Below are 25824 nucleotides of genomic sequence, written 5' to 3'. Positions count from 1 at the left end.
TCACCCACCCACTCACTCATCCACTCACTCACCCACTCACTCACCCACTCACCCACCCACTCACTCACCCACCCACTCACCCACCCACCCACTCACCCACCCACCCACTCACCCACCCACCCACACGTAGTAACACAGTAGCAGCAATAACAAAGTAAAAAGTCGACGTTCTTCGCTGCAGAAGAACTCAAACTATCGACCGCTGTTGGATTTGGCGCGCTGAGGGAGTCCGCCTGCTGCCCTCTTGACGTGGGGAAGTCGCCTTCCAGCGGGGAGATTGTAGCTCATCGTGCGGAGATAACCTCGAATTAGAACGTTTTTCTAGCGATTCCCGTCGGAAATTCCATCGCCCCTGAGGGAAAATCGTGCCTTGTTGACCTGATGGTCGAGTTTGTTTGGCTGATTTTGCGTCTTCTCACTCACCCACTCAGTCACTCACTCAGTCAGTCACTCAGTCAGTCACTCAGTCACCCCCCCACCCACTCACCCACTCATTCACTCATCCCCCCACCCACTCACTCACCCACTCACTCACCCAACCACTCACCCAACCACTCACTCACTCACCCACCCACTCACTCACCCACTCACTCACCCACTCACTCACCTACTCATTCACTCACTCACCCTCGAATTAGAACGTTTTTCTAGCGATTCCCGTCGGAAATTCCATCGCCCCTGAGGGAAAATCGTGCCTTGTTGACCTGATGGTCGAGTTTGTTTGGCTGATTTTGCGTCTTCTCACTCACCCACTCAGTCACTCACTCAGTCAGTCACTCAGTCACCCCCCCACCCACTCACCCACTCATTCACTCATCCCCCCACCCACTCACTCACCCACTCACTCACCCAACCACTCACCCAACCACTCACTCACTCACCCACCCACTCACTCACCCACTCACTCACCCACTCACTCACCCACTCATTCACTCACTCACCCACTCATTCACTCACTCACCCTCGAATTAGAACGTTTTTCTAGCGATTCCCGTCGGAAATTCCACCGCCCCTGAGGGAAAATCGCGCCTTGTTGACCTGATGGTCGAGTTTGTTTGGCTGCATTTGCGTCTTCTCACTCACCCACTCAGTCACTCATCCACTCACTCACCCACTCACTCACCCACCCACTCACTCACTCACCCACCCACTCACTCACCCACCCACTCACTCACCCACCCACTCACCCACTCACTCATCCACCCACCCACTCACTCACCCACCCACTCACCCACCCACTCATTCACTCACTCACTCACCCTCGAATTAGAACGTTTTTCTAGCGATTCCCGTCGGAATTTCCATCGCCCCTGAGGGAAAATCGTGCCTGGTTGACCTGATGCTCGAGTTTGTTTGGCTGGATTTGCGTCTTCTCACTCACCCACTCAGTCACTCATTCAGTTAGTCACTCAACCACTCACTCACCCACTCACCCACCCACTTACTCACCCACTCACTCACCCACCCACTCACTGACCCACTCACTCAGTCACTCACTCACTAACCCACTCACCCACTCACTCACCCACTCACTCACTCACCCACCCACCCATTCACCCACCCACTCACTCACCCACTCACTCACCCACTCATTCACTCACCCACCCACTCACTAACCCACTCACCCACTCACTCACCCACCCACTCACTCACCCACTCACTCACCCACCCACCCACTCACTCACCCACTCAACCCCTCACTCACTCACCCACTCATTCATTCACTCAAACTCGAATTAGAACGTTTTTCTAGCGATTCCCGTCGGAAATTCCATCGCCCCTGAGGGAAAATCGTGCCTTGTTGACCTGATGGTCGAGTTTGTTTGGCTGATTTTGCGTATTCTCAGTCACCCACTCAGTCACTCACTCAGTCACTCAACCACTCACTCAGTTACTCACTCAGTCACTCACCCACTCACTCACCCACTCACTCAGTCACTTACTCAGTCACGCACTCAGTCAGTCACTCTCCCACTTACTCACTCAGTCACCCACTCACTCAGTCACTCATCCACTCAGTCACTCACCCACCCACTCAGTCACTCACTCAGTCACTCACTCAGTCACTCACTCACTCAACCACTCACTCAGTCACTCAGTCAGTCACTCAACCACTCACTCACTCACCCACTTAATCACTCACTCAGTCACTCATTCACTCACTCACCCACTCACTCACCCACCCACCCATCCACTCACTCACTCACCCACCCACTCACCCACCCACTCACTCACCCACCCACTCACCCACTCATTCACTCACTCACCCTCGAATTACAACGTTTTTCTAGCGATTCCCATCGGAATTTCCACCGCCCCTGAGGGAAAATCGCGCCTTGTTGACCTGATGGTCGAGTTTGTTTGGCTGATTTTGCATCTTCTCAGTCACCCACTCAGTCACTTACTCAGTCAGTCACTCAGTCACTCACTCACCCACCCACTCACTCACCCACCCACCCACTCACTCACCCACCCACTCACTCAACCACCCACCCACTCACTCACCCACCCACCCACTCACCCACCCACCCACTCACTCACCCACCCACCCACCCACTCACCCACTCACCCACCCACCCACTCACCCACTCACCCACCCACTCACCCACCCACTCACTCACTCACCCACCCACTCACCCACTCACTCACTCACTCACCCACTCACTCACCCACTCACTCACCCACTCACTCACCCACCCACTCACCCATCCACTCACTCATCCACCCACTCACCCACCCACTCACCCACCCACTCACTCATCCACTCACTCACCCACTCACTCACCCACTCACCCACCCACTCACTCACCCACCCACCCACCCACTCACCCACTCACCCACCCACCCACCCACTCACCCACCCACTCACCCACCCACACGTAGTAACACAGTAGCAGCAATAACAAAGTAAAAAGTCGACGTTCTTCGCTGCAGAAGAACTCAAACTATCGACCGCTGTTGGATTTGGCGCGCTGAGGGAGTCCGCCTGCTGCCCTCTTGACGTGGGGAAGTCGCCTTCCAGCGGGGAGATTGTAGCTCATCGTGCGGAGATAACCTCGAATTAGAACGTTTTTCTAGCGATTCCCGTCGGAAATTCCATCGCCTCTGAGGGAAAATCGTGCCTGGTTGACCTGATGGTCGAGTTTGTTTGGCTGATTTTGCGTATTCTCAGTCACCCATTCAGTCACTCAGTCACTCACTCACTCAACCACTCACTCACCCACTCACCCACCCGCTTACTCACCCACTCACTCACTCACCCACTCACTCACCCACCCACTCACTGACCCACTCACTCAGTCACTCACTCACTAACCCACTCACCCACTCACTCACTCACCCACTCACTCACCCACCCACCCATTCACCCACTCACTCACCCACTCACTCACCCACTCATTCACTCACCCACCCACTCACTAACCCACTCACTAACCCACTCACCCACCCATCCATTCACCCACTCACTCACCCACTCACTCACCCACTCATTCACTCACTCACCCTCGAATTAGAACGTTTTTCTAGCGATTCCCGTCGGAAATTCCATCGCCCCTGAGGGAAAATCGTGCCTTGTTGACCTGATGGTCGAGTTTGTTTGGCTGATTTTGCGTCTTCTCAGTCACCCACTCAGTCACTCACTCAGTCACTCACTCAGTCACTCACCCACTCACCCACTCACCCACCCACTCATTCACTCACCCACCCACCCACTCACCCACCCACTCACTCACCCACTTACTCACTCAGTCACCCACTCACTCAGTCACTCATTCAGTCACTCACTCAGTCACTCACTCATCCACTCACTCAGTCACTCACCCACCCACTCACTCAGTCACTCATTCAGTCACTCACTCAGTCACTCACTCATCCACTCACTCAGTCACTCACCCACCCACTCACTCACCCACTCACCCACTCATTCACTCACTCACCCTCGAATTAGAACGTTTTTCTAGCGATTCCCGTCGGAAATTCCATCGCCTCTGAGGGAAAATCGTGCCTGGTTGACCTGATGGTCGAGTTTGTTTGACTGATTTTGTGTCTTCTCACTCACCCACTCAGTCACTCACCCAGTCAGTCACTCAGTCACTCACTCAGTCACTCACTCAGGCACTCACTCAGTCACTCACTCAGTCACTTAGTCACTCAGTCACTTACTCAGTCACCCACCCACCCACTCACTCACCCACTCACCCACTCATTCACTCACTCACCCTCGAATTAGAACGTTTTTCTAGCGATTCCCGTCGGAATTTCCACCGCCCCTGAGGGAAAATCGCGCCTTGTTGACCTGATGGTCGAGTTTGTTTGGCTGATTTTGCATCTTCTCAGTCACCCAGTCAGTCAGTCACTCAGTCAGTCACTCAGTCACTCACCCACCCACTCAGTCACTCACTCAGTCACTCACTCACTCACCAACTCACCCACTCACTCAGTCACTCACTCATCCACTCACTCACCCACTCACTCACCCACCCACCCACACGTAGTAACACAGTAGCAGCAATAACAAAGTAAAAAGTCGACGTTCTTCGCTGCAGAAGAACTCAAACTCACGACCGCTGTTGGATTTGGCGCCCTGAGGGAGTCCGCCTGCTGCCCTGTTGACTTGGGGAAGTCGCCTTCCAGCGGGGAGATTGTAGCTCATCGTGCGGAGATAACCTCGAATTAGAACGTTTTTCTAGCGATTCCCGTCGGAAATTCCATCGCCCCTGAGGGAAAATCGCGCCTTGTTGACCTGATGGTCGAGTTTGTTTGGCTGATTTTGCATCTTCTCAGTCACCCACTCAGTCAGTCACTCAGTCACTCACTCAGTCACTCACTCAGTCACTCACTCCGTCACTCACTCAGTCGCTCACTCAACCACTCATCCACTCACGCACTCAGTCACTCACTCAGTCACTCACTCACCCACCCACTCACTCACCCACTCACCCACACACTCACTCATCCACCCACCCACTCCTTCACTCACTCACTCACCCACTCATTCACCCACTCACTCACCCACCCACTCACTCACCCACTCACCCACTCACTCACCACTCACTCACCCACCCACTCACTCACTCACCTACTCACTCACCCACTCACCCACTCATCCACCCCCTCACTCACTCATCAACCCACTCACTCACTCACCCACTCACTCACTCACCCACTCACCCACCCACCCACTCACTCACCCACTCACTCACTCACTCACCCACCCACTCACCCACCCACTCACTCACTCACCCACTCACTCACCCACTCACTCATCCACACACCCACTCACCCACCCACCCACCCACTCACCCACTCACTCACTCACTCACCCACTCACTCACCCACTCACCCACTCACTCACCCACTCACTCACCCACTCACCCACCCACTCACTCACTCACCTACTCACTCACCCACTCACCCACTCATCCACCCCCTCACTCACTCATCCACCCACTCACTCACTCACTCACCCACTCACTCACTCACCCACTCACCCACCCACTCACTCACCCACCCACTCACTCACTCACCCACCCACTCACCCACTCACTCACTCACCCACTCACTCACCCACTCACTCACTCACCCACACACCCACTCACCCACCCACCCCCCCACCCACTCACTCACTCACCCACTCATCCACTCACTCACTCATCCACTCACCCATCCACTCACTCATCCACCCACTCACCCACCCACTCACCCACCCACTCACCCACCCTCTCACTCATCCACTCACTCAGTCACTCACCCACCCACTCACTCAGTCACTCATTCAGTCACTCACTCATCCACTCACTCAGTCACTCACCCACCCACTCACTCACCCACTCACCCACTCATTCACTCACTCACCCTCGAATTAGAACGTTTTTCTAGCGATTCCCGTCGGAAATTCCATCGCCTCTGAGGGAAAATCGTGCCTGGTTGACCTGATGGTCGAGTTTGTTTGACTGATTTTGCGTCTTCTCACTCACCCACTCAGTCACTCACCCAGTCAGTCACTCAGTCACTCACTCAGTCACTCACTCAGGCACTCACTCAGTCACTCACTCAGTCACTTAGTCACTCAGTCACTCACTCACTCAGTCACTCACCCACCCACTCACCCACTCACTCACTCACCCACTCATTCACTCACTCACCCTCGAATTACAACGTTTTTCTAGCGATTCCCGTCGGAATTTCCACCGCCCCTGAGGGAAAATCGCGCCTTGTTGACCTGATGGTCGAGTTTGTTTGGCTGATTTTGCATCTTCTCAGTCACCCACTCAGTCAGTCACTCAGTCAGTCACTCAGTCACTCACTCAGTCACTCACCCACCCACTCAGTCACTCACTCAGTCACTCACTCACCAACTCACCCACTCACTCAGTCACTCACTCATCCACTCACTCACCCACTCACTCACCCACCCACCCACACGTAGTAACACAGTAGCAGCAATAACAAAGTAAAAAGTCGACGTTCTTCGCTGCAGAAGAACTCAAACTCACGACCGCTGTTGGATTTGGCGTGCTGAGGGAGTCCGCCTGCTGCCCTGTTGACTTGGGGAAGTCGCCTTCCAGCGGGGAGATTGTAGCTCATCGTGCGGAGATAACCTCGAATTAGAACGTTTTTCTAGCGATTCCCGTCGGAAATTCCATCGCCCCTGAGGGAAAATCGTGCCTGGTTGACCTGATGGTCGAGTTTGTTTGGCTGGATTTGCGTCTTCTCAGTCACCCACTCAGTCAGTCACTCAGTCACTCACTCACTCAGTCACTCAGTCAATCAGTCACTCACTCATCCACTCACTCACCCACCCACTCACTCACCCACCCACTCTCTCACCCACTCATTCACTCACTCACCCTCGAATTAGAACGTTTTTCTAGCGATTCCCGTCGGAAATTCCATCGCCCCTGAGGGAAAATCGTGCCTGGTTGACCTCATGGTCGAGTTTGTTTGGCTGGATTTGCGTCTTCTCACTCACTCATCCACTTACTCACTCAGTCACTCACCCACTTAGTCACTCAGTCACTTACTCACTCACCCACTCACTCACTCACCCACCCACTCACTCACCCACTCACTCACCCACTCATTCACTCACTCACCCTCGAATTATAACGTTTTTCTAGCGATTCTCGTCGGAAATTCCATCGCCCCTGAGGGAAAATCGTGCCTTGTTGACCTGATGGTCGAGTTTGTTTGGCTGGATTTGCGTCTTCTCAGTCAGTCAGTCACTCAGTCACTCACTCAGTCACTCACCCACTCAATCAATCACTCACTCAGTCACTCAACCACTCACTCACCCACTCACTCAGTCACTCGCTCAACCACTCATCCACTCACTCATGCACTCAGTCACTCACCCGCTCACCCACTCACTCACCCACCCACACACTCATCCACCCACTCACCCACCCACTCACTCCTTCACTCACTCACCCACCCACTCATCCACTCACTCAACCACTCACCCACCCACTCACTCACCCACTCACCCACTCACCACTCACTCACCCACCCACTCACTCACTCACCTACTCACTCACCCACTCACCCACTCACTCACCCACCCCCTCACTCACTCACCCACTCACTCACCCACCCACCCACTCACCCACCCACTCACTCACTCACCCACCCACTCACCCACTCACTTACCCACTCACCCACCCACTCACCCACCCACTCACCCACTCACTCACCCACCCACCCACTCACCCACTCACTCACCCACCCATTCATCCACCCACCCACTCACTCACTCACCCACTCACCCACTCACCCACCCACTCACCCACCCACCCACCCACTCACTCACCCACCCACCCACTCACTCACCCACCCACCCACACACCCACCCACTCACCCACCCACCCACTCACCTACTCACTCACTCACCCACTCACTCACCCACTCACTCATCCACTCACTCACCCACTCACCCACTCACCCCCTCACTCACTCACCCACTCACCCACCCACCCACTCACTCACCCACTCACCCACTCACTCACCCACCCACTCACTCACCCACTCACCCACCTACTCACTCACTCACCCACTCACTCACCCACCCACCCACACGTAGTAACACAGTAGCAGCAATAACAAAGTAAAAAGTCGACGTTCTTCGCTGCAGAAGAACTCAAACTATCGACCGCTGTTGGATTTGGCGCGCTGAGGGAGTCCGTCTGCTGCCCTCTTGACGTGGGGAAGTCGCCTTCCAGCGGGGAGATTGTAGCTCATCGTGCGGAGATAACCTCGAATTAGAACGTTTTTCTAGCGATTCCCGTCGGAAATTCCATCGCCCCTGAGGGAAAATCGTGCCTTGTTGACCTGATGGTCGAGTTTGTTTGGCTGGATTTGCGTCTTCTCACTCACTCATCCACTTACTCACTCACTCAGTCACTCACTCACCCACTCAGTCACTCACCCACTCACCCACTCACTCACCCACCCACTCACTCACCCACTCACTCACCCACTCATTCACTCACTCACCCTCGAATTAGAACGTTTTTCTAGCGATTCCCGTCAGAAATTCCATCGCCCCTGAGGGAAAATCGTGCCTGCTTGACCTGATGGTCGAGTTTGTTTGGCTGATTTTGCATCTTCTCACTCACCCACTCATTCAGTCAGTCACTCAACCATTCACTCATTCACCCACCCACTTACTCACCCACTCACTCACCCACCCACTCACTGACCCACTCACTCAGTCACTCACTCACTAACCCACTCACCCACTCACTCTCCCACTCACTCACCCACCCACCCATTCACCCACCCACTCACCCACTCACTCACTCACCCACCCACTCACTAACCCACTCACTAACCCACTCACCCACCCATCCATTCACACACTCACTCACCCACTCATTCACTCACTCACCCTCGAATTAGAACGTTTTTCTAGCGATTCCCGTCAGAAATTCCATCGCCCCTGAGGGAAAATCGTGCCTGGTTGACCTGATGGTCGAGTTTGTTTGGCTGAATTTGCGTCTTCTCAGTCACTCACTCAGTCACTCACTCACCTACTCAGTCACTTACTCAGTCACTCAGTCAGTCACTCAGTCACTCATCCAGTCACTCACGCACTCAGTCACTCACCCACCCACTCACTCACCCACCCACTCACCCACCCACTCACTCAGTCACTTACTCAGTCACTCAGTCAGTCACTCAGTCACTCACTCAGTCACTCAATCACCCACTCACTCAGTCACTTACTCAGTCACTCACTCACGCACTCAGTCACTCAACCACTCACTCAGTCACTCACTCAGTCACTCACTCAGTCACTCAGTCACTCACTCAGTCACTCAGTCAGTCACCCACCCACTCACTCACCCACTCACCCACTCACCCACTCACTCACTCATTCACACATCCACCCACTCACTCACCCACTCACTCACTCACCCACTCACCCACCCACTCACTCACCCACTCACCCACCCACTCACTCACCCACGCACTCACTCACTCAGTCACTCACTCAATCACTCACTCACTCACCCACCCACCAACTCACCCACTCTCTCACCCACTCACCCACCCACTCACCCACTCACTCACTCACTCACCCACCCACCCACTCACTCACCCACCCACTCACTCACCCACTCACTCACCCACTCACTCACTCACCCACCAACACACCCACCCACTCACCCACCCACCCACCCACTCACCCACCCACTCACTCACCCACGCACTCACCCACTCACCCACCCACTCACCCACCCACTCACTCACTCACCCACCCACTCACCCACCCACTCACTCACTCACCCACTCACTCACCCACTCACTCACCCACTCACCCATCCACCCACCCACTCACCCACCCACTCACTCACCCACCCACCCACCCACTCACCCACCCACTCACTCACTCCCTCACCCACCCACCCACTCACTCACCCACCCACCCACTCACCCACCCACTCACTCACTCACCCACCCACTCACCCACCCACTCACTCACTCACCCACTCACTCACCCACTCACTCACCCACTCACCCACTCACTCACCCACCCACCCACCCACTCACTCACCCACTCACTCATCCACTCACTCACCCACTCACTCACCCACCCACTCACTCACCCCCCCACCCACCCACCCACTCACCCACCCACCCACACGTAGTAACACAGTAGCAGCAATAACAAAGTAAAAAGTCGACGTTCTTCGCTGCAGAAGAACTCAAACTATCGAGCGCTGTTGGATTTGGCGCCCTGAGGGAGTCCGCCTGCTGCCCTCTTGACGTGGGGAAGTCGCCTTCCAGCGGGGAGATTGTAGCTCATCGTGCGGAGATAACCTCGAATTAGAACGTTTTTCTAGCGATTCCCGTCGGAAATTCCATCACCGCTGAGGGAAAATCGTGCCTTGTTGACCTGATGGTCGAGTTTGTTTGGCTAAATTTGCATCTTCTCAGTCACCCACTCAGTCACTCACTCAGTCAGTCACTCAGTCAGTCAGTCACTCAGTCACCCCCCCACCCACTCACCCACTCACTCACTCATCCCCCCACCCACTCACTCACCCACTCACTCACCCAACCACTCACCCAACCACTCACCCACTCACCCACCCACCCACTCAGTCACTCACTCACCCACTCACTCACCCACTCATTCACTCACTCACCCTCGAATTAGAACGTTTTTCTAGCGATTTCCGTCGGAAATTCCATCGCCCCTGAGGGAAAATCGTGCCTGGTTGACCTGATGGTCGAGTTTGTTTGGCTGGATTTGCGTCTTCTCAGTCACCCACTCAGTCACTCACTCAGTCAGTCACTCAGTCAGTCAGTCACTCAGTCACCCCCCCACCCACTCACCCACTCACTCATCCCCCCACCCACTCACTCACCCACTCACTCACCCAACCACTCACCCAACCACTCACCCACTCACCCACCCACTCAGTCACTCACTCACCCACTCACTCACTCACCCACTCATTCACTCACTCACCCTCGAATTAGAACGTTTTTCTAGCGATTCCCGTCGGAAATTCCATCACCCCTGAGGGAAAATCGTGCCTGGTTGACCTGATGGTCGAGTTTGTTTGGCTGAATTTGCGTCTTCTCAGTCACCCACTCAGTCACTTACTCAGTCACCCACTCAGTCACTCAGTCACTCACCCACTTAGTCACTCAGTCACTTACTCACTCAGTCACTCACCCACCCACTCACTCACCCACTCACCCACTCACTCACTCACCCACTCATTCACTCACTCACCCTCGAATTAGAACGTTTTTCTAGCGATTCCCGTCGGAAATTCCATCGCCCCTGAGGGAAAATCGTGCCTGGTTGACCTGATGGTCGAGTTTGTTTGGCTGAATTTGCGTCTTCTCAGTCACCCACTCAGTCACTGGTGAGTCAGTGGTGAGTGGGTGGGTGAGTTAGTTGAGTGGTGAGTCTGTGAAGTGAGTGGTGAGTGAGTGAGTGGTGAGTGAGTGAGTGGTGAGTGAGTGAGTGGTGAGTGAGTGGTGAGTGAATGGTGAGTGAGTGGTGAGTGAGTGAGTGGTGAGTGAGTGGTGAGTGAGTGAGTGAGTGGTGAGTGAGTGAGTGAGTGGTGAGTGAGTGAGTGGTGAGTGAGTGCGTGGTGAGTGAGTGGTGAGTGAGTGAGTGACTGAGTGAGTGAGTGGTGAGTGAGTGGTGGGTGAGTGAGTAAGTGAGTGGTGAGTGAGTGGTGAGTGAGTGGTGAGTGGTGAGTAATTGGTGAGTAAGTGGTGAGTGACTGAGTGAGTTGGTGAGTGAGTGAGTGGGTGAGTGAGTGGTGAGTGAGTGGTGAGTGAGTGGTGAGTGAGTGAGTGGGTGGTGGGTGAGTGAGTGGTGAGTGAGTGGTGAGTGGGTTTGTGGGTGAGTGAGTGGTGAGTTGGTGAGTGGGTGAGTGAGTGGTGAGTGAGTGAGTGGTGAGTGAGTGAGTGAGTGGTGAGTGAGTGAGTGGTGAGTGAGTGGGTGAGTGAGTGAGTGAGTGGTGAGTGGGTGAGTGGGTGAGTGAGTGGTGAGTGAGTGGTCAGTGAGTGAGTGACTGAGTGAGTGGTGAGTGAGTGGTGAGTGAGTGGGTGGTGAGTGAGTAGTGAGTGAGTGCGTGGTGAGTGGTGAGTGAGTGGTGAGTGAGTGGTGAGTGAGTGGTGAGTGAGTGAGTGGTGCGTGAGTGAGTGAGTGAGTGGCGAGTGAGTGAGTGGTGAGTGAGTGGTGAGTGAGTGAGTGAGTGGTGAGTGAGTGGTGAGTGAATGGTGAGTGAGTGGTGAGTGAGTGAGTGGTGAGTGAGTGGTGAGTGAGTGAGGGAGTGGTGAGTGAGTGAGTGAGTGGCGAGTGAGTGAGTGGTGAGTGAGTGGTGAGTGAGTGAGTGGTGAGTGAGTGGTGAGTGAGTGAGTGAGTGGTGCGTGAGTGAGTGAGTGAGTGGCGAGTGAGTGAGTGGTGAGTGAGTGGTGAGTGAGTGAGTGGTGAGTGAGTGGTGAGTGAGTGAGTGAGTGGTGCGTGAGTGAGTGAGTGAGTGGCGAGTGAGTGAGTGGTGAGTGAGTGGTGAGTGAGTGAGTGAGTTGGTGAGTGAGTGAGTGAGTGGGTGAGTGAGTGGTGAGTGAATGGTGAGTGAGTGGTGAGTGAGTGAGTGGTGAGTGAGTGGTGAGTGAGTGAGTGAGTGGTGAGTGAGTGAGTGAGTGGTGAGTGAGTGAGTGGTGAGTGAGTGCGTGGTGAGTGAGTGGTGAGTGAGTGAGTGACTGAGTGAGTGAGTGGTGAGTGAGTGGTGGGTGAGTGAGTAAGTGAGTGGTGAGTGAGTGGTGAGTGAGTGGTGAGTGGTGAGTAATTGGTGAGTAAGTGGTGAGTGACTGAGTGAGTTGGTGAGTGAGTGAGTGGGTGAGTGAGTGGTGAGTGAGTGGTGAGTGAGTGGTGAGTGAGTGAGTGGGTGGTGGGTGAGTGAGTGGTGAGTGAGTGGTGAGTGGGTTTGTGGGTGAGTGAGTGGTGAGTTGGTGAGTGGGTGAGTGAGTGGTGAGTGCGTGAGTGGTGAGTGAGTGGTGAGTGGTGAGTGAGTGAGTGGTGCGTGAGTGAGTGGTGCGTGAGTGAGTGAGTGAGTGGCGAGTGAGTGAGTGGTGAGTGAGTGAGTGGGTGAGTGAGTGGGTGAGTGAGTGGTGAGTGAGTGGTGAGTGAGTGGTGAGTGAGTGGTGCGTGAGTGAGTGAGTGGCGAGTGAGTGAGTGAGTGGTGAGTGAGTGAGTGGTGAGTGAGTGGTGAGTGAGTGGTGAGTGAGTGGTGAGTGAGTCTGTGTACAGTTTAACCCCTCAGGCTCAATATTCCACAGAAGGGAGTGGTGGGACAGTGGTGAGGCTGTCCATGTGGGCGGGTGACTGACTGTGACTCACTGACTGTCTCTCTCTCTGTGTCTCTGTGTGTGTCTCTGTGTGTCTCTCTGTGTCTCTGTGTCTCTCTCTGTGTCTCTCTGTGTGTCTCTCTGTCTCTCTATCTCTCTGTGTCTCTGTGTCTCTGTGTCTCTCTCTGTGTGTCTCTGTGTGTCTCTCTCTGTGTCTCTGTGTGTCTCTGTGTGTCTCTGTGTCTCTGTGTGTCTGTGTCTCTGTGTGTCTCTGTGTCTCTCTCTGTGTGTCTCTGTGTGTCTCTGTGTCTCTGTGTGTCTCTGTGTCTCTGTGTGTCTCTGTGTCTCTCTCTGTGTGTCTCTGTGTGTGTCTCTGTGTCTCTGTGTCTCTCTCTGTGTCTCTCTGTGTGTCTCTGTGTCTCTCTCTGTGTCTCTCTGTGTGTCTCTGTGTGTCTCTGTGTCTCTCTCTGTGTCTCTCTCTGTGTCTCTCTGTGTGTCTCTGTGTCTCTGTGTGTCTCTGTGTCTCTGTGTGTCTCTGTGTGTCTCTGTGTCTCTCTCTGTGTCTCTGTGTCTCTGTGTGTCTCTGTGTCTCTCTCTGTGTCTCTGTGTGTGTCTCTGTGTGTCTCTGTGTCTCTGTGTCTCTCTCTGTGTCTCTGTGTGTCTCTGTGTCTCTGTGAGTCTCTCTGTGTCTCTGTGTGTCTCTGTGTGTCTCTGTGTCTCTCTCTGTGTGTCTCTGTGTGTCTGTGTGTCTCTCTCTGTGTCTCTGTGTGTCTCTGTGTCTCTGTCTCTCTGTGTCTCTCTCTGTGTCTCTCTCTGTGTCTCTGTCTCTCTCTGTGTGTCTCTTTGTGTGTCTCTGTCTCTGTGTGTCTCTGTGTCTCTGTCTCTCTCTGTGTCTCTCTCTGTGTCTCTCTCTCTGTCTCTGTCTCTCTCTCTGTGTGTCTCTCTGTGTCTCTGTCTCTGTGTCTCTGTGTCTCTCTCTGTCTCTGTCTCTGTGTGTCTCTATGTGTGTCTCTGTGTCTCTGTCTCTGTGTCTGTCTCTTTGTGTCTCTGTGTGTGTCTGTGTGTCTCTGTGTCTCTGTCTCTCTGTGTCTCTGTCTCTCTCTGTGTCTCTGTCTCTCTGTGTCTCTGTCTCTCTGTGTCTCTCTCTCTGTCTCTGTTTCTCTCTGTGTCTCTGTGTGTCTCTGTGTCTCTGTCTCTCAGTGTCTCTCTGTGTGTGTCTGTCTCTGTGTCTCTGTCTCTGTGTCTGTCTCTCTGTGTCTCTGTGTGTGTCTCTGTGTCTCTGTGTCTGTCTCTCTGTGTCTCTGTGTGTGTCTCTGTGTCTTCTAGGGGCACAGTGAGGATGGTGGAACGACACCACGTGGTGATCCTGACCCTACTCCTCTACACGTGGTTTGTTGGTGAGTGTGTGAGTGGGTGAGTGGGTGAGTGAGTGAGTGGGTGAGTGGGTGGGTGGGTGAGTGGGTGAGTGGGTGAGTGAGTGAGTGGGTGAGTGGGTGGGTGAGTGAGTGGGTGGGTGAGTGAGTGGTTGAGTGAGTGGGTGGGTGAGTGGGTGAGTGAGTGAGTGGGTGAGTGAGTGAGTGGGTGAGTGGGTGGGTGAGTGAGTGGGTGAGTGAGTGGGTGAGTGGGTGGGTGAGTGAGTGAGTAAGTGAGTGGGTGAGTGAGTGGGTGAGTGGGTGGGTGAGTGAGTGAGTGAGTGGGTGGGTGAGTGAGTGGGTGAGTGAGTGGGTGGGTGGGTGAGTGAGTGGGTGGGTGAGTGAGTGAGTGAGTGGGTGGGTGAGTGGGTGGGTGGGTGAGTGGGTGAGTGGGTGAGTGGGTGGGTGAGTGGGTGAGTGAGTGGGTGAGTGAGTGAGTGGGTGAGTGGGTAAGTGAGTGGGTGAGTGAGTGGGTGAGTGAGTGAGTGGGTGAGTGGGTAAGTGAGTGAGTGAGTGGGTGAGTGGGTGAGTGGGTAAGTGAGTGAGTGAGTGGGTGAGTGAGTGAGTGGGTGAGTGGGTGAGTGAGTGAGTGAGTGGGTGGGTGAGTGGGTGGGTGAGTGGGTGAGTGGGTGAGTGAGTGGGTGGGTGAGTGAGTGGGTGGGTGAGTGAGTGGGTGAGTGGGTGGGTGAGTGGGTGGGTGAGTGGGTGGGTGATTGGGTGGGTGAGTGAGTGGGTGAGTGAGTGGGTGGGTGAGTGAGTGGGTGAGTGGGAGGGTGAGTGGGTGGGTGAGTGGGTGGGTGAGTGGGTGAGTGAGTGAGTGGGTGAGTGAGTGAGTGGGTGAGTGAGTGGGTGAGTGAGTGGGTGAGTGGGTGGGTGAGTAAGTGAGTGGGTGAGTGAGTGGGTGAGTGGGTGGGTGAGTGAGTGAGTGAGTGGGTGGGTGAGTGAGTGGGTGAGTGGGTGGGTGGGTGGGTGAGTGAGTGAGTGAGTGGGTGAGTGAGTGAGTGGGTGGGTGGGTGAGTGAGTGGGTGAGTGAGTGGGTGGTTGGGTAAGTGGGTGGGTGAGTGGGTGGTTGGGTGGTTGGGTGGGTGAGTGAGTGAGTGGGTGAGTGAGTGAGTGGGTGAGTGAGTGAGTGGGTGAGTGAGTGAGTGGGTGAGTGAGTGAGTGGGTGAGTGAGTGGGTGGGTGAGTGAGTGGGTGAGTGAGTGGGTGAGTGAGTGGGTGAGTGAGTGAGTGAGTGGGTGAGTGAGTGAGTGAGTAAGTAAGTGAGTGAGTGGGTGAGTAAGTGAGTAAGTGAGTGGGTGAGTGAGTGGGTGAGTGGGTGGGTGAGTGAGTGAGTGAGTGGTTGGGTGAGTGAGTGGGTGAGTGAGTGGGTGGGTGGGTGGGTGAGTGAGTGGGTGAGTGAGTGGGTGAGTGAGTGGGTGCGTGAGTGAGTGGGTGGGTGAGTGAGTGGGTGAGTGAGTGGGTGGGTGAGTGAGTGGGTGAGTGAGTGGGTGAGTGAGTGGGTGAGTGAGTGAGTGAGTGGGTGAGTGAGTGAGTGAGTAAGTAAGTGAGTGAGTGGGTGAGTAAGTGAGTGAGTGAGTGGGTGAGTGAGTGGGTGAGTGAGTGAGTGAGTTTGTGTAATTGTATTCTCTCTGATTGCAGATGCAGAAGACAATGGTGGCAGCTGTATTGAGGTATGTCTCTTTCTATAGTGTAGTAGTGTATAGTGTAGTGTAGTAGTTTATAGTGTAGTAGTGTTTAGTGTAGTGTATAGTGTAGTAGTGTATAGTGTAGTGTATAGTGTAGTAGTGTATAGTGTAGTGTAGTAGTGTATAGTGTAGTAGTGTATAGTGTAGTAGTGTATAGTGTAGTAGTGTATAGTGTAGTGTATAGTGTAGTAGTGTATAGTGTAGTGTATAGTGGAGTAGTGTATAGTGTAGTAGTGTATAGTGTAGTAGTGTATAGTGTAGTAGTGTATAGTGTAGTGTAGTGTATAGTGTAGTAGTGTATAGTGTAGTAGTGTATAGTGTAGTGTAGTAGTGTATAGTGTAGTAGTGTATAGTGTAGTGTATAGTGTAGTAGTGTATAGTGTAGTAGTGTATAGTGTAGTGTATAGTGGAGTAGTGTATAGTGTAGTAGTGTATAGTGTAGTAGTGTATAGTGTAGTAGTGTATAGTTTAGTAGTGTAGTGTATAGTTTAGTAGTGTAGTGTATAGTAGTGTATAGTGTAGTAGTGTGTAGTGTATAGTGTAGTAGTGTATAGTGTAGTGTATAGTGTAGTAGTGTATAGTGTAGTGTATAGTGTAGTGTATAATGTAGTGTATAGTGTAGTGTATAGTGTATAATGTAGTGTATAGTGTAGTAGTGTATAGTGTGTAGTGTATAATGTAGTGTATAGTGTAGTGTATAGTGTAGTGTATAGTGTAGTAGTGTATAGTGTAGTAGTGTATAGTTTAGTAGTGTATAGTGTAGTGTAGTGTATAGTGTAGTAGTGTATAGTGTAGTGTATAGTGTAGTGTATAGTGTAGTGTAGTGTATAGTGTAGTGTAGTGTATAGTGTAGTAGTGTATAGTGTAGTGTATAGTGTAGTAGTGTATAGTGTAGTAGTGTATAGTGTGTAGTGTATAATGTAGTGTATAGTGTAGTGTATAGTCTAGTAGTGTATAGTGTAGTAGTGTATAGTGTAGTAGTGTATAGTGTAGTAGTGTGTAGTGTATAATGTAGTGTATAATGTAGTGTATAGTGTGTAGTAGTATAGTGTAGTAGTGTAGTGTATAGTGTAGTGTAACGGGTGGTTCTCTCTCCCCGCGCAGCGAGCAAGTAGCAAGGCGGTGGCGTTGTTTCGAGCCCAGGACCTCAGCAAGTGCTCGCTCCGTACTGCTGATGACCTCACGGCATCTGTGGCCGCGATCGTGAATTTGCCACGTGACATGGACAGGCAATACCTACGTGTCCGTTCACTCAGTCAGGTGAGTGAACACTCACTCAGTCACTCAGTCAGTCAGTCAGTCACTCAGTCAGTCACTCAGTCAGTCAGTCACTCAGTCAGTCACTCACTCAGTCAGTTAGTCACTCAGTCAGTCAGTCACTCAGTCAGTCAGTCACTAAGTCAGTCACTCAGTCAGTCAGTCAGTCACGCAGTCAGTCACTCAGTCAGTCACTCAGTCAGTCAGTCACTCAGTCAGTCATTCAGTCAGTCAGTCACTCAGTGAGTCACTCAGTCAGTCACTCAGTCAGTCAGTCACGCAGTCAGTCACTCAGTCAGTCACTCAGTCACTCACTCAGTCACTCAGTCAGTCAGTCAGTCACTCAGTCAGTCAGTCACTCAGTCAGTCACTCAGTCAGTCAGTCACGCAGTCAGTCACTCAGTCAGTCACTCAGTCAGTCACTCAGTCACTCAGTCATTCAGTCACTCACTCAGTCACTCAGTCACTCACTCAGTCACTCAGTCAGTCACTCAGTCAGTCAGTCACTCAGTCACTCAGTCACTCAGTCAGTCAGTCACTCAGTCAGTCACTCACTCAGTCACTCAGTCAGTCAGTCAGTCACTCAGTCAGTCAGTCACTCAGTCAGTCAGTCACTCAGTCCGTCACTCAGTCAGTCAGTCACTCAGTCACTCAGTCACTCAGTCAGTCACTCAGTCAGTCAGTCAGTCACTCAGTCAGTCACTCAGTCACTCAGTTAGTCAGTCACTCAGTCAGTCACTCACTCAGTCATTCAGTCAGTCAGTCACTCAGTCAGTCACTCACTCAGTCAGTCAGTCACTCAGTCAGTCACTCAGTCACTCACTCAGTCACTCAGTCACTCACCTACTCACTCACTCATCACTCAGTCAGTCACTCACTCAGTCACTCACTCAGTCACTCAGTCACTCAGTCAGTCACTCAGTCACTCAGTCAGTCACTCAGTCACTCAGTCAGTCATTCAGTCACTCACTCAGTCATTCACTTACTCACCTACTTACTCACTCACTCATCACTCAGTCAGTCACTCACTCAGTCACTCACTCAGTCAGTCAGTCACTCAGTCACTCCGTCAGTCACTCAGTCAGTCACTCACTCGGTCACTCACTCAGCCACTCACTCAGTCACTCAGTCAGTCACTCACTCAGTCACTCACTTAGTCACTCAGTCAGTCACTCAGTCAGTCACTCACTCAGTCACTCACTCAGACACTCACTCAGTCACTCAGTCAGTCACTCAGTCACTCAGTCACTCACTCAGTCACTCACTCAGTCAGTCACTCAGACACTCACTCAGTCAGTCACTCAGTCACTCAGTCACTCAGTCAGTCACTTAGTCAGTCAGTCACTCAGTCACTCACTCATAACTCAGTCACTCACTCAGTCACTTAGTCACTCAGTCAGTCACTCAGTCACTCACTCAGTCAGTCACTCAGTCACTCAGTCAGTCACTTAGTCAGTCAGTCACTCAGTCACTCACTCATAACTCAGTCACTCACTCAGTCACTTAGTCACTCAGTCAGTCACTCAGTCACTCACTCAGTCACTCACTCAGTCAGTTACTCAGTCACTCAGTCAGTCACTCACTCAGTCATTCATTCACTCAGTCAGTCACTAAGTCAGTCAGTCAGTCACTTAGTCAGTCACTCAGTCAGTCAGTCAGTCACTCAGTCGGTCACTCAGTCAGTCACTCAGTCAGTCATTCAATCAGTCACTCAGTCAGTCACTCAGTCACTCACTCAGTCAGTCACTCAGTCAGTCACTCAGTCACTCACTCAGTCAGTCACTCAGTCAGGCACTCACACAGTCACTCACTCACACAGTCACTCAGTCAGTCAGTCATTCACTCACTCACTCATCTCTCAGTCACTCACTCAGTCACTCAGTCAGTCAGTCACTCACTCACCCACTCACTCACCCACTTACTCACTCACTCACTGTGTGTGTGTCTGTGTGTGTGTGTTTGTGTGTGTGTGTCTGTGTGTGTGTGTTTGTGTGTGTGTGTCTGTGTGTGTCTGTGTGTGTGTGTCTGTGTGTGTGTGTGTGTGTTTGTGAGTGTGTCTGTCTGTGTGTCTGTCTGTGTGTGTGTCTGTGTGTGTGTCCGTGTGTCTGTGTGTGTGTGTGTGTCTGTGTGTGTGTGTGTGTCCGTGTGTCTGTGTGTGTGTCTGTGTTACAGAAGGAAGATGCCTTCCTGAACTATACCAAGGTAATCACACTCACTCACTCTCTCTCTCAGTCACTCTCTCTCACCCACCCACCCACTCACTCACCCACTCACCCACCCACTCACTCACCCACTCACTCACTCTCTCACCCACCCACCCACTCACTCACCCACTCACCCACCCACTCACTCACCCACTCACTCACTCTCTCACCCACCCACTCACTCACTCACCCACCCACTCACTCACCCACCCACCCACCCACTCACCCACCCACCCACCCACTCACCCACCCACTCACTCACTCACCCACTCACCCACCCACTCACCCACCCACCCACTCACCCACCCACCCACCCACTCACCCACCCACTCACCCACCCACCCACTCACCCACCCACTCACCCACTCACTCACCCACTCACTCACCCACTCACCCACCCACTCACTCACCCACTCACTCACCCACTCACCCACCCACCCACTCACCCACCCACTCACCCACTCACTCACCCACTCACTCACCCACTCACCCACCCACTCACCCACTCACCCACCCACTCACTCACCCACTCACCCACCCACCCACTCACTCACTCACCCACTCACTCACTCACTCTCTCACCCACCCACTCACCCACCCACCCACTCACCCACCCACTCACCCACTCACTCACTCACCCACCCACTCACCCACCCACCCACTCTCTCACTCACTCACCCACCCACCCACTCACCCACCCACTCACTCACCCACCCACTCACCATCTCTCCAGTCTCTGATAGACTCTGTTGACAAGCTGGTGGACCAATCCTCCCTCTCCCTCACTCACCCACTCACCCACTCACCCACTCACCCACCCACTCACCCACTCACTCACCCACTCACTCACCCACTTACTCACCCACTCACTCACTCACCCACTCACTCACCCACTCACTCACCCACTCACCCACCCACCCACTCACCCACCCACCCACTCACCCACTCACTCACTCACCCACTCTCTCACCATCTCTCCAGTCTCTGATAGACTCTGTTGACAAGCTGGTGGACCAATCCTCTCTCTCCCTCACTCACCCACTCACTCACTCACCCACTCACTCACCCACTCACTCACTCACTCACCCACTCACCCACTCACCCACTCACCCACCCACTCACTCACCCACCCACTCACCATCTCTCCAGTCTCTGATAGACTCTGTTGACAAGCTGGTGGACCAATCCTCTCTCTCCCTCACTCACCCACTCACTCACTCACCCACTCACTCACCCACTCACTCACTCACTCACCCACTCACCCACTCACCCACTCACCCACTCACTCACTCACCCACCCACTCACCATCTCTCCAGTCTCTGATAGACTCTGTTGACAAGCTGGTGGACCAATCCTCTCTCTCCCTCACTCACCCACTCACTCACTCACCCACTCACTCACCCACTCACTCACCCACTCACTCACCCACTCACCCACCCACCCACTCACTCACTCACTCACCCACTCACCCACTCACTCACCCACCCACCCACTCACTCACCCACTCACCCACTCACTCACTCACCCACTCACTCACTCACCCACTCACCCACTCACCCACCCACTCACCATCTCTCCAGTCTCTGATAGACTCTGTTGACAAGCTGGTGGACCAATCCTCCCTGTCCCTCACTCACCCACTCACCCACTCACTCACCCACCCACCCACTCACCCACTCACCCACCCACTCACTCACCCACCCACTCACCATCTCTCCAGTCTCTGATAGACTCTGTTGACAAGCTGGTGGACCAATCCTCCCTCTCCCTCACTCACCCACTCACCCACTCACCCACCCACTCACTCACCCACCCACTCACTCACCCACTCACCCACCCACTCTCTCACCGTCTCTCCAGTCTCTGATAGACTCTGTTGACAAGCTGGTGGACCAATCCTCCCTGTCCCTCTGGGAGGCTTTGACGGAGTCCTCTCGACTGTCGCTGGCTGGCCAGCTTCTGGCGAGTGTTGAGAAAAGTTCATTCCTCCTGGCGATCAACCTCCACTCACGCGCCTCACTCCCACTGGAGCGGAGGAATCTCGGTGAGTAGACAGCCAGCTAGTCACTCACCTAGTCACTCACTCAGCTAGTCACTCACTCAGTCACTCAGTCACTCAGCTAGTCACTCACTCAGTCACTCACCTAGTCACTCACTCACCCACTTCCTCCTGGCGATCAACCTCCACTCACGCGATTCACTCCCACTGGAGCGGAGGAATCTCGGTGAGTAGTAGACAGCCAGCTAGTCACTCACCTAGTCACTCACTCAGCTAGTCACTCACTCAGTCACTCAGTCACTCACTCAGCTAGTCACTCACTCAGCTAGTCACTCACTCAGCTAGTCACTCACTCAGTCACTCAGTCACTCACCTAGTCACTCACCTAGTCACTCACCTAGTCACTCACTCAGTCACTCACTCAGTCACTCAGTCACTCACTCACTCACCCACTCACTCACCCAGTCACTCAGTCACTCACCTAGTCACTCACTCAGCTAGTCACTCACTCAGCTAGTCACTCACTCAGTCACTCACCTAGTCACTCAGTCACTCAGTCACTCACTCACTCAGCTAGTCACTCACACACCCATTCCTCCTGGCGATCAACCTCCACTCACGCGCCTCACTCCCACTGGAGCGGAGGAATCTCGGTGAGTAGACAGCCAGCTAGTCACTCACCTAGTCACTCACCTAGTCACCTAGTCACTCACCTAGTCACTCACCTAGTCACCTAGTCACTCACCTAGTCACTCACTCAGTCACTCACTCAGTCACTCAGTCACTCAGTCAGTCACTCAGTCAGTCAGTCACCTAGCCACTCACTCAGCTAGTCAATCACTCACTCAGTCACTCACTCACTCACCTAGTCACTCACTCAGCTAGTCACTCACTCAGCTAGTCACTCACTCAGTCACTCACCTAGTCACTCAGTCACTCAGTCACTCACACACTCATTCCTCCTGGCGATCAACCTCCACTCACGCGATTCACTCCCACTGGAGCGGAGGAATCTCGGTGAGTAGACAGCCAGTCACTCACCTAGTCACTCACTCAGTCACTCAGTCACTCAGCTAGTCACTCACTCAGTCACTCACTCAGCTAGTCACTCACTCAGTCACTCAGTCACTCACCTAGTCACTCACTCAGCTAGTCACTCACTCAGCTAGTCACTCACTCAGTCACTCAGTCACTCACTCACTCACCCAGTCACTCACTCAGCTAGTCACTCACACACCCACTCACCCAGTCACTCACTCACCTAGTCACTCACCTAGTCACTCACCTAGTCACTCACTCAGTCACTCAGTCACTCACCTAGTCACTCACTCACCTAGTCACTCACCTAGTCACTCACTCAGTCACTCACTCACTCAGTCACCTAGTCACTCAGTCACCTAGCCACTCACGCGCCTCACTCCCACTGGAGCGGAGGAATCTCGGTGAGTAGACAGCCGGTCACTCACCTAGTCACTCACCTAGTCACCTAGTCACTCACCTAGTCACTCACCTAGTCACCTAGTCACTCACCTAGTCACTCACTCAGTCACTCACTCAGTCACTCAGTCACCCACTCACTCACTCACTCAGTCACCTAGTCACTCACCTAGTCACTCACTCAGTCACTCAGTCACTCCTCCTGGCGATCAACCTCCACTCACGCGCCTCACTCCCACTGGAGCGGAGGAATCTCGGTGAGTAGACAGCCAGCTAGTCACTCACCTAGTCACTCACTCAGTCACTCAGTCACTCAGCTAGTCACTCACTCAGCTAGTCACTCACTCAGTCACTCAGTCACTCACCTAGTCACTCACTCACTCACTCACCCAGTCACTCACTCAGCTAGTCACTCACTCAGCTAGTCACTCACTCACCCACTCCTCCTGGCGATCAACCTCCACTCACGTGATTCACTCCCACTGGAGCGGAGGAATCTCGGTGAGTAGACAGCCAGCTAGTCACTCACCTAGTCACTCACTCAGTCACTCAGTCACTCAGCTAGTCACTCACTCAGCTAGTCACTCACTCAGTCACTCAGTCACTCACCTAGTCACTCACCTAGTCACTCACCTAGTCACTCACTCAGTCACTCACTCACTCAGTCACTCACTCACTCACTCAGTCACTCACTCAGTCACCCACTCACTCACTCACTCAGTCACCTAGTCACTCACCTAGTCACTCAGCTAGTCACTCACTCAGATAGTCACTCACTCAGTCACTCACTCACTCAGTCACTCACCTAGTCACTCACTCAGCTAGTCACTCACTCAGTCAGTTACTCACCCACCCACTCAGTCACTCAGTCAGTCACTCACCTAGTCACTAACGCGCCTCACTCAGTCACTCACTCAGTCACTCACTCAGTCACTCACTCACCTAGTCACTCACCTAGTCACTCACTCAGCTAGTCACTCACTCAGTCACTCACTCACTCAGTCACTCACTCACCGAGCCACTCACTCAGTCACTCACTCACTCAGTCACCTAGTCACTCAGTCACTCACTCACTCACCTAGTCACTCACTCAGCTAGTCACTCACCCACCCACTCAGTCACTCACTCAGTCACTCGCCTAGTCACTCACTCAGTCACTCAGTCACCTAGTCACTCAGTCACTCACCCACCCACTCACTCAGTCACTCACCTAGTCACTCAGCTAGTCACTCACTCAACTAGTCACTCACTCAGTTACCTAGTCACTCACTCACTCACTCAGCTAGTCACTCACTCACTCAGTCACTCACCTAGTCACTCACTCACTCAGCTAGTCACTCAGTCACTCACTCAGCTAGTCACTCACTCAGTCACTCAGTCACTCACTCACTCACCTAGTCACTCACTCAGTCACTCACTCAGTCACTCACTCACTCACCTAGTCACTCACTCAGTCACTCACTCAGTCACTCACCTAGTCACCTAGTCACTCACCTAGTCACTCACTCAGTCACTCACTCAGTCACTCACTCACTCAGTCACTCACTCACTCACTCAGTCACTCACTCAGCTAGTCACTCACTCACTCAGCTAGTCACTCACTCACCTAGTCACTCCCTCAGTCACTCAGTCACCTAGTCACTCACTCAGCTAGTCACTCACCCACCCACTCAGTCACTCACTCAGTCACTCACCTAGTCACTCACTCAGTCACTCAGTCACTCACTCAGTCACTCACCTAGTCACTCAGCTAGTCACTCAGTCACCTAGTCACTCACTCACTCAGCTAGTCACTCACTCACTCAGTCACTCACCTAGTCAATCACTCACCTAGTCACTCACCTAGTCACTCACTCAGTCACTCAGTCAATCAGTCACTCACCTAGTCACTCACTCAGTCACTCAGTCACTCAGCTAGTCACTCACTCAGCTAGTCACTCACTCAGTCACTCACTCACTCAGTCACTCACCTAGTCACTCACTCAGCTAGTCACTCACTCAGTCAGTTACTCACCCACCCACTCAGTCACTCAGTCAGTCACTCACCTAGTCACTAACGCGCCTCACTCAGTCACTCACTCAGTCACTCACTCAGTCACTCACTCACCTAGTCACTCACCTAGTCACTCACTCAGCTAGTCACTCACTCAGTCACTCACTCACTCAGTCACTCACTCACCGAGCCACTCACTCAGTCACTCACTCACTCAGTCACCTAGTCACTCAGTCACTCACTCACTCACCGAGTCACTCACTCAGTCACTCACTCACTCAGTCACCTAGTCACTCACTCAGTCACTCACTCACTCAGTCACTCACTCACTCACCTAGTCACTCACTCAGCTAGTCACTCACCCACCCACTCAGTCACTCACTCAGTCACTCGCCTAGTCACTCACTCAGTCACTCAGTCACCTAGTCACTCAGTCACTCACCCACCCACTCACTCAGTCACTCACCTAGTCACTCAGCTAGTCACTCACTCAACTAGTCACTCACTCAGTTAC

At 53.2% G+C, this 25824-nt stretch overlaps 1 protein-coding gene across 3 annotated transcripts in view; it reads left to right on the top strand.

The window, feature by feature from the left end:
• The window catches only part of LOC116936991 (latrophilin-like protein LAT-2), a 65316-nt gene that overhangs the window by 19228 nt on the left and 20264 nt on the right, over window positions 1-25824 (top strand). For 2 of the 3 annotated variants that reach the window (XM_076057936.1, XM_076057935.1), the window contains exons 2-6: window positions 14647-14717; window positions 16373-16404; window positions 17524-17679; window positions 19849-19878; window positions 21742-21925. In XM_076057936.1, coding sequence (XP_075914051.1) covers window positions 14660-14717; window positions 16373-16404; window positions 17524-17679; window positions 19849-19878; window positions 21742-21925 — 460 coding nt within the window. In that variant the 5' untranslated portion in view covers window positions 14647-14659. Of the gene's footprint in view, window positions 1-13377; window positions 14718-16372; window positions 16405-17523; window positions 17680-19848; window positions 19879-21741; window positions 21926-25824 lie in introns of those variants that run through there. The other variant, XM_076057937.1, reaches the window with a different exon arrangement.

Source organism: Petromyzon marinus, chromosome 85 (genome assembly GCF_048934315.1).
Source record: "Petromyzon marinus isolate PM22_M1 ecotype Great Lakes invasive population chromosome 85, UKy_Petmar_22M1.pri1.0, whole genome shotgun sequence".
NCBI lineage: Eukaryota > Metazoa > Chordata > Hyperoartia > Petromyzontiformes > Petromyzontidae > Petromyzon > Petromyzon marinus.
Note: the sequence above shows the minus strand (reverse complement) of the source record. Positions and strands in the feature narration are given on the sequence as shown.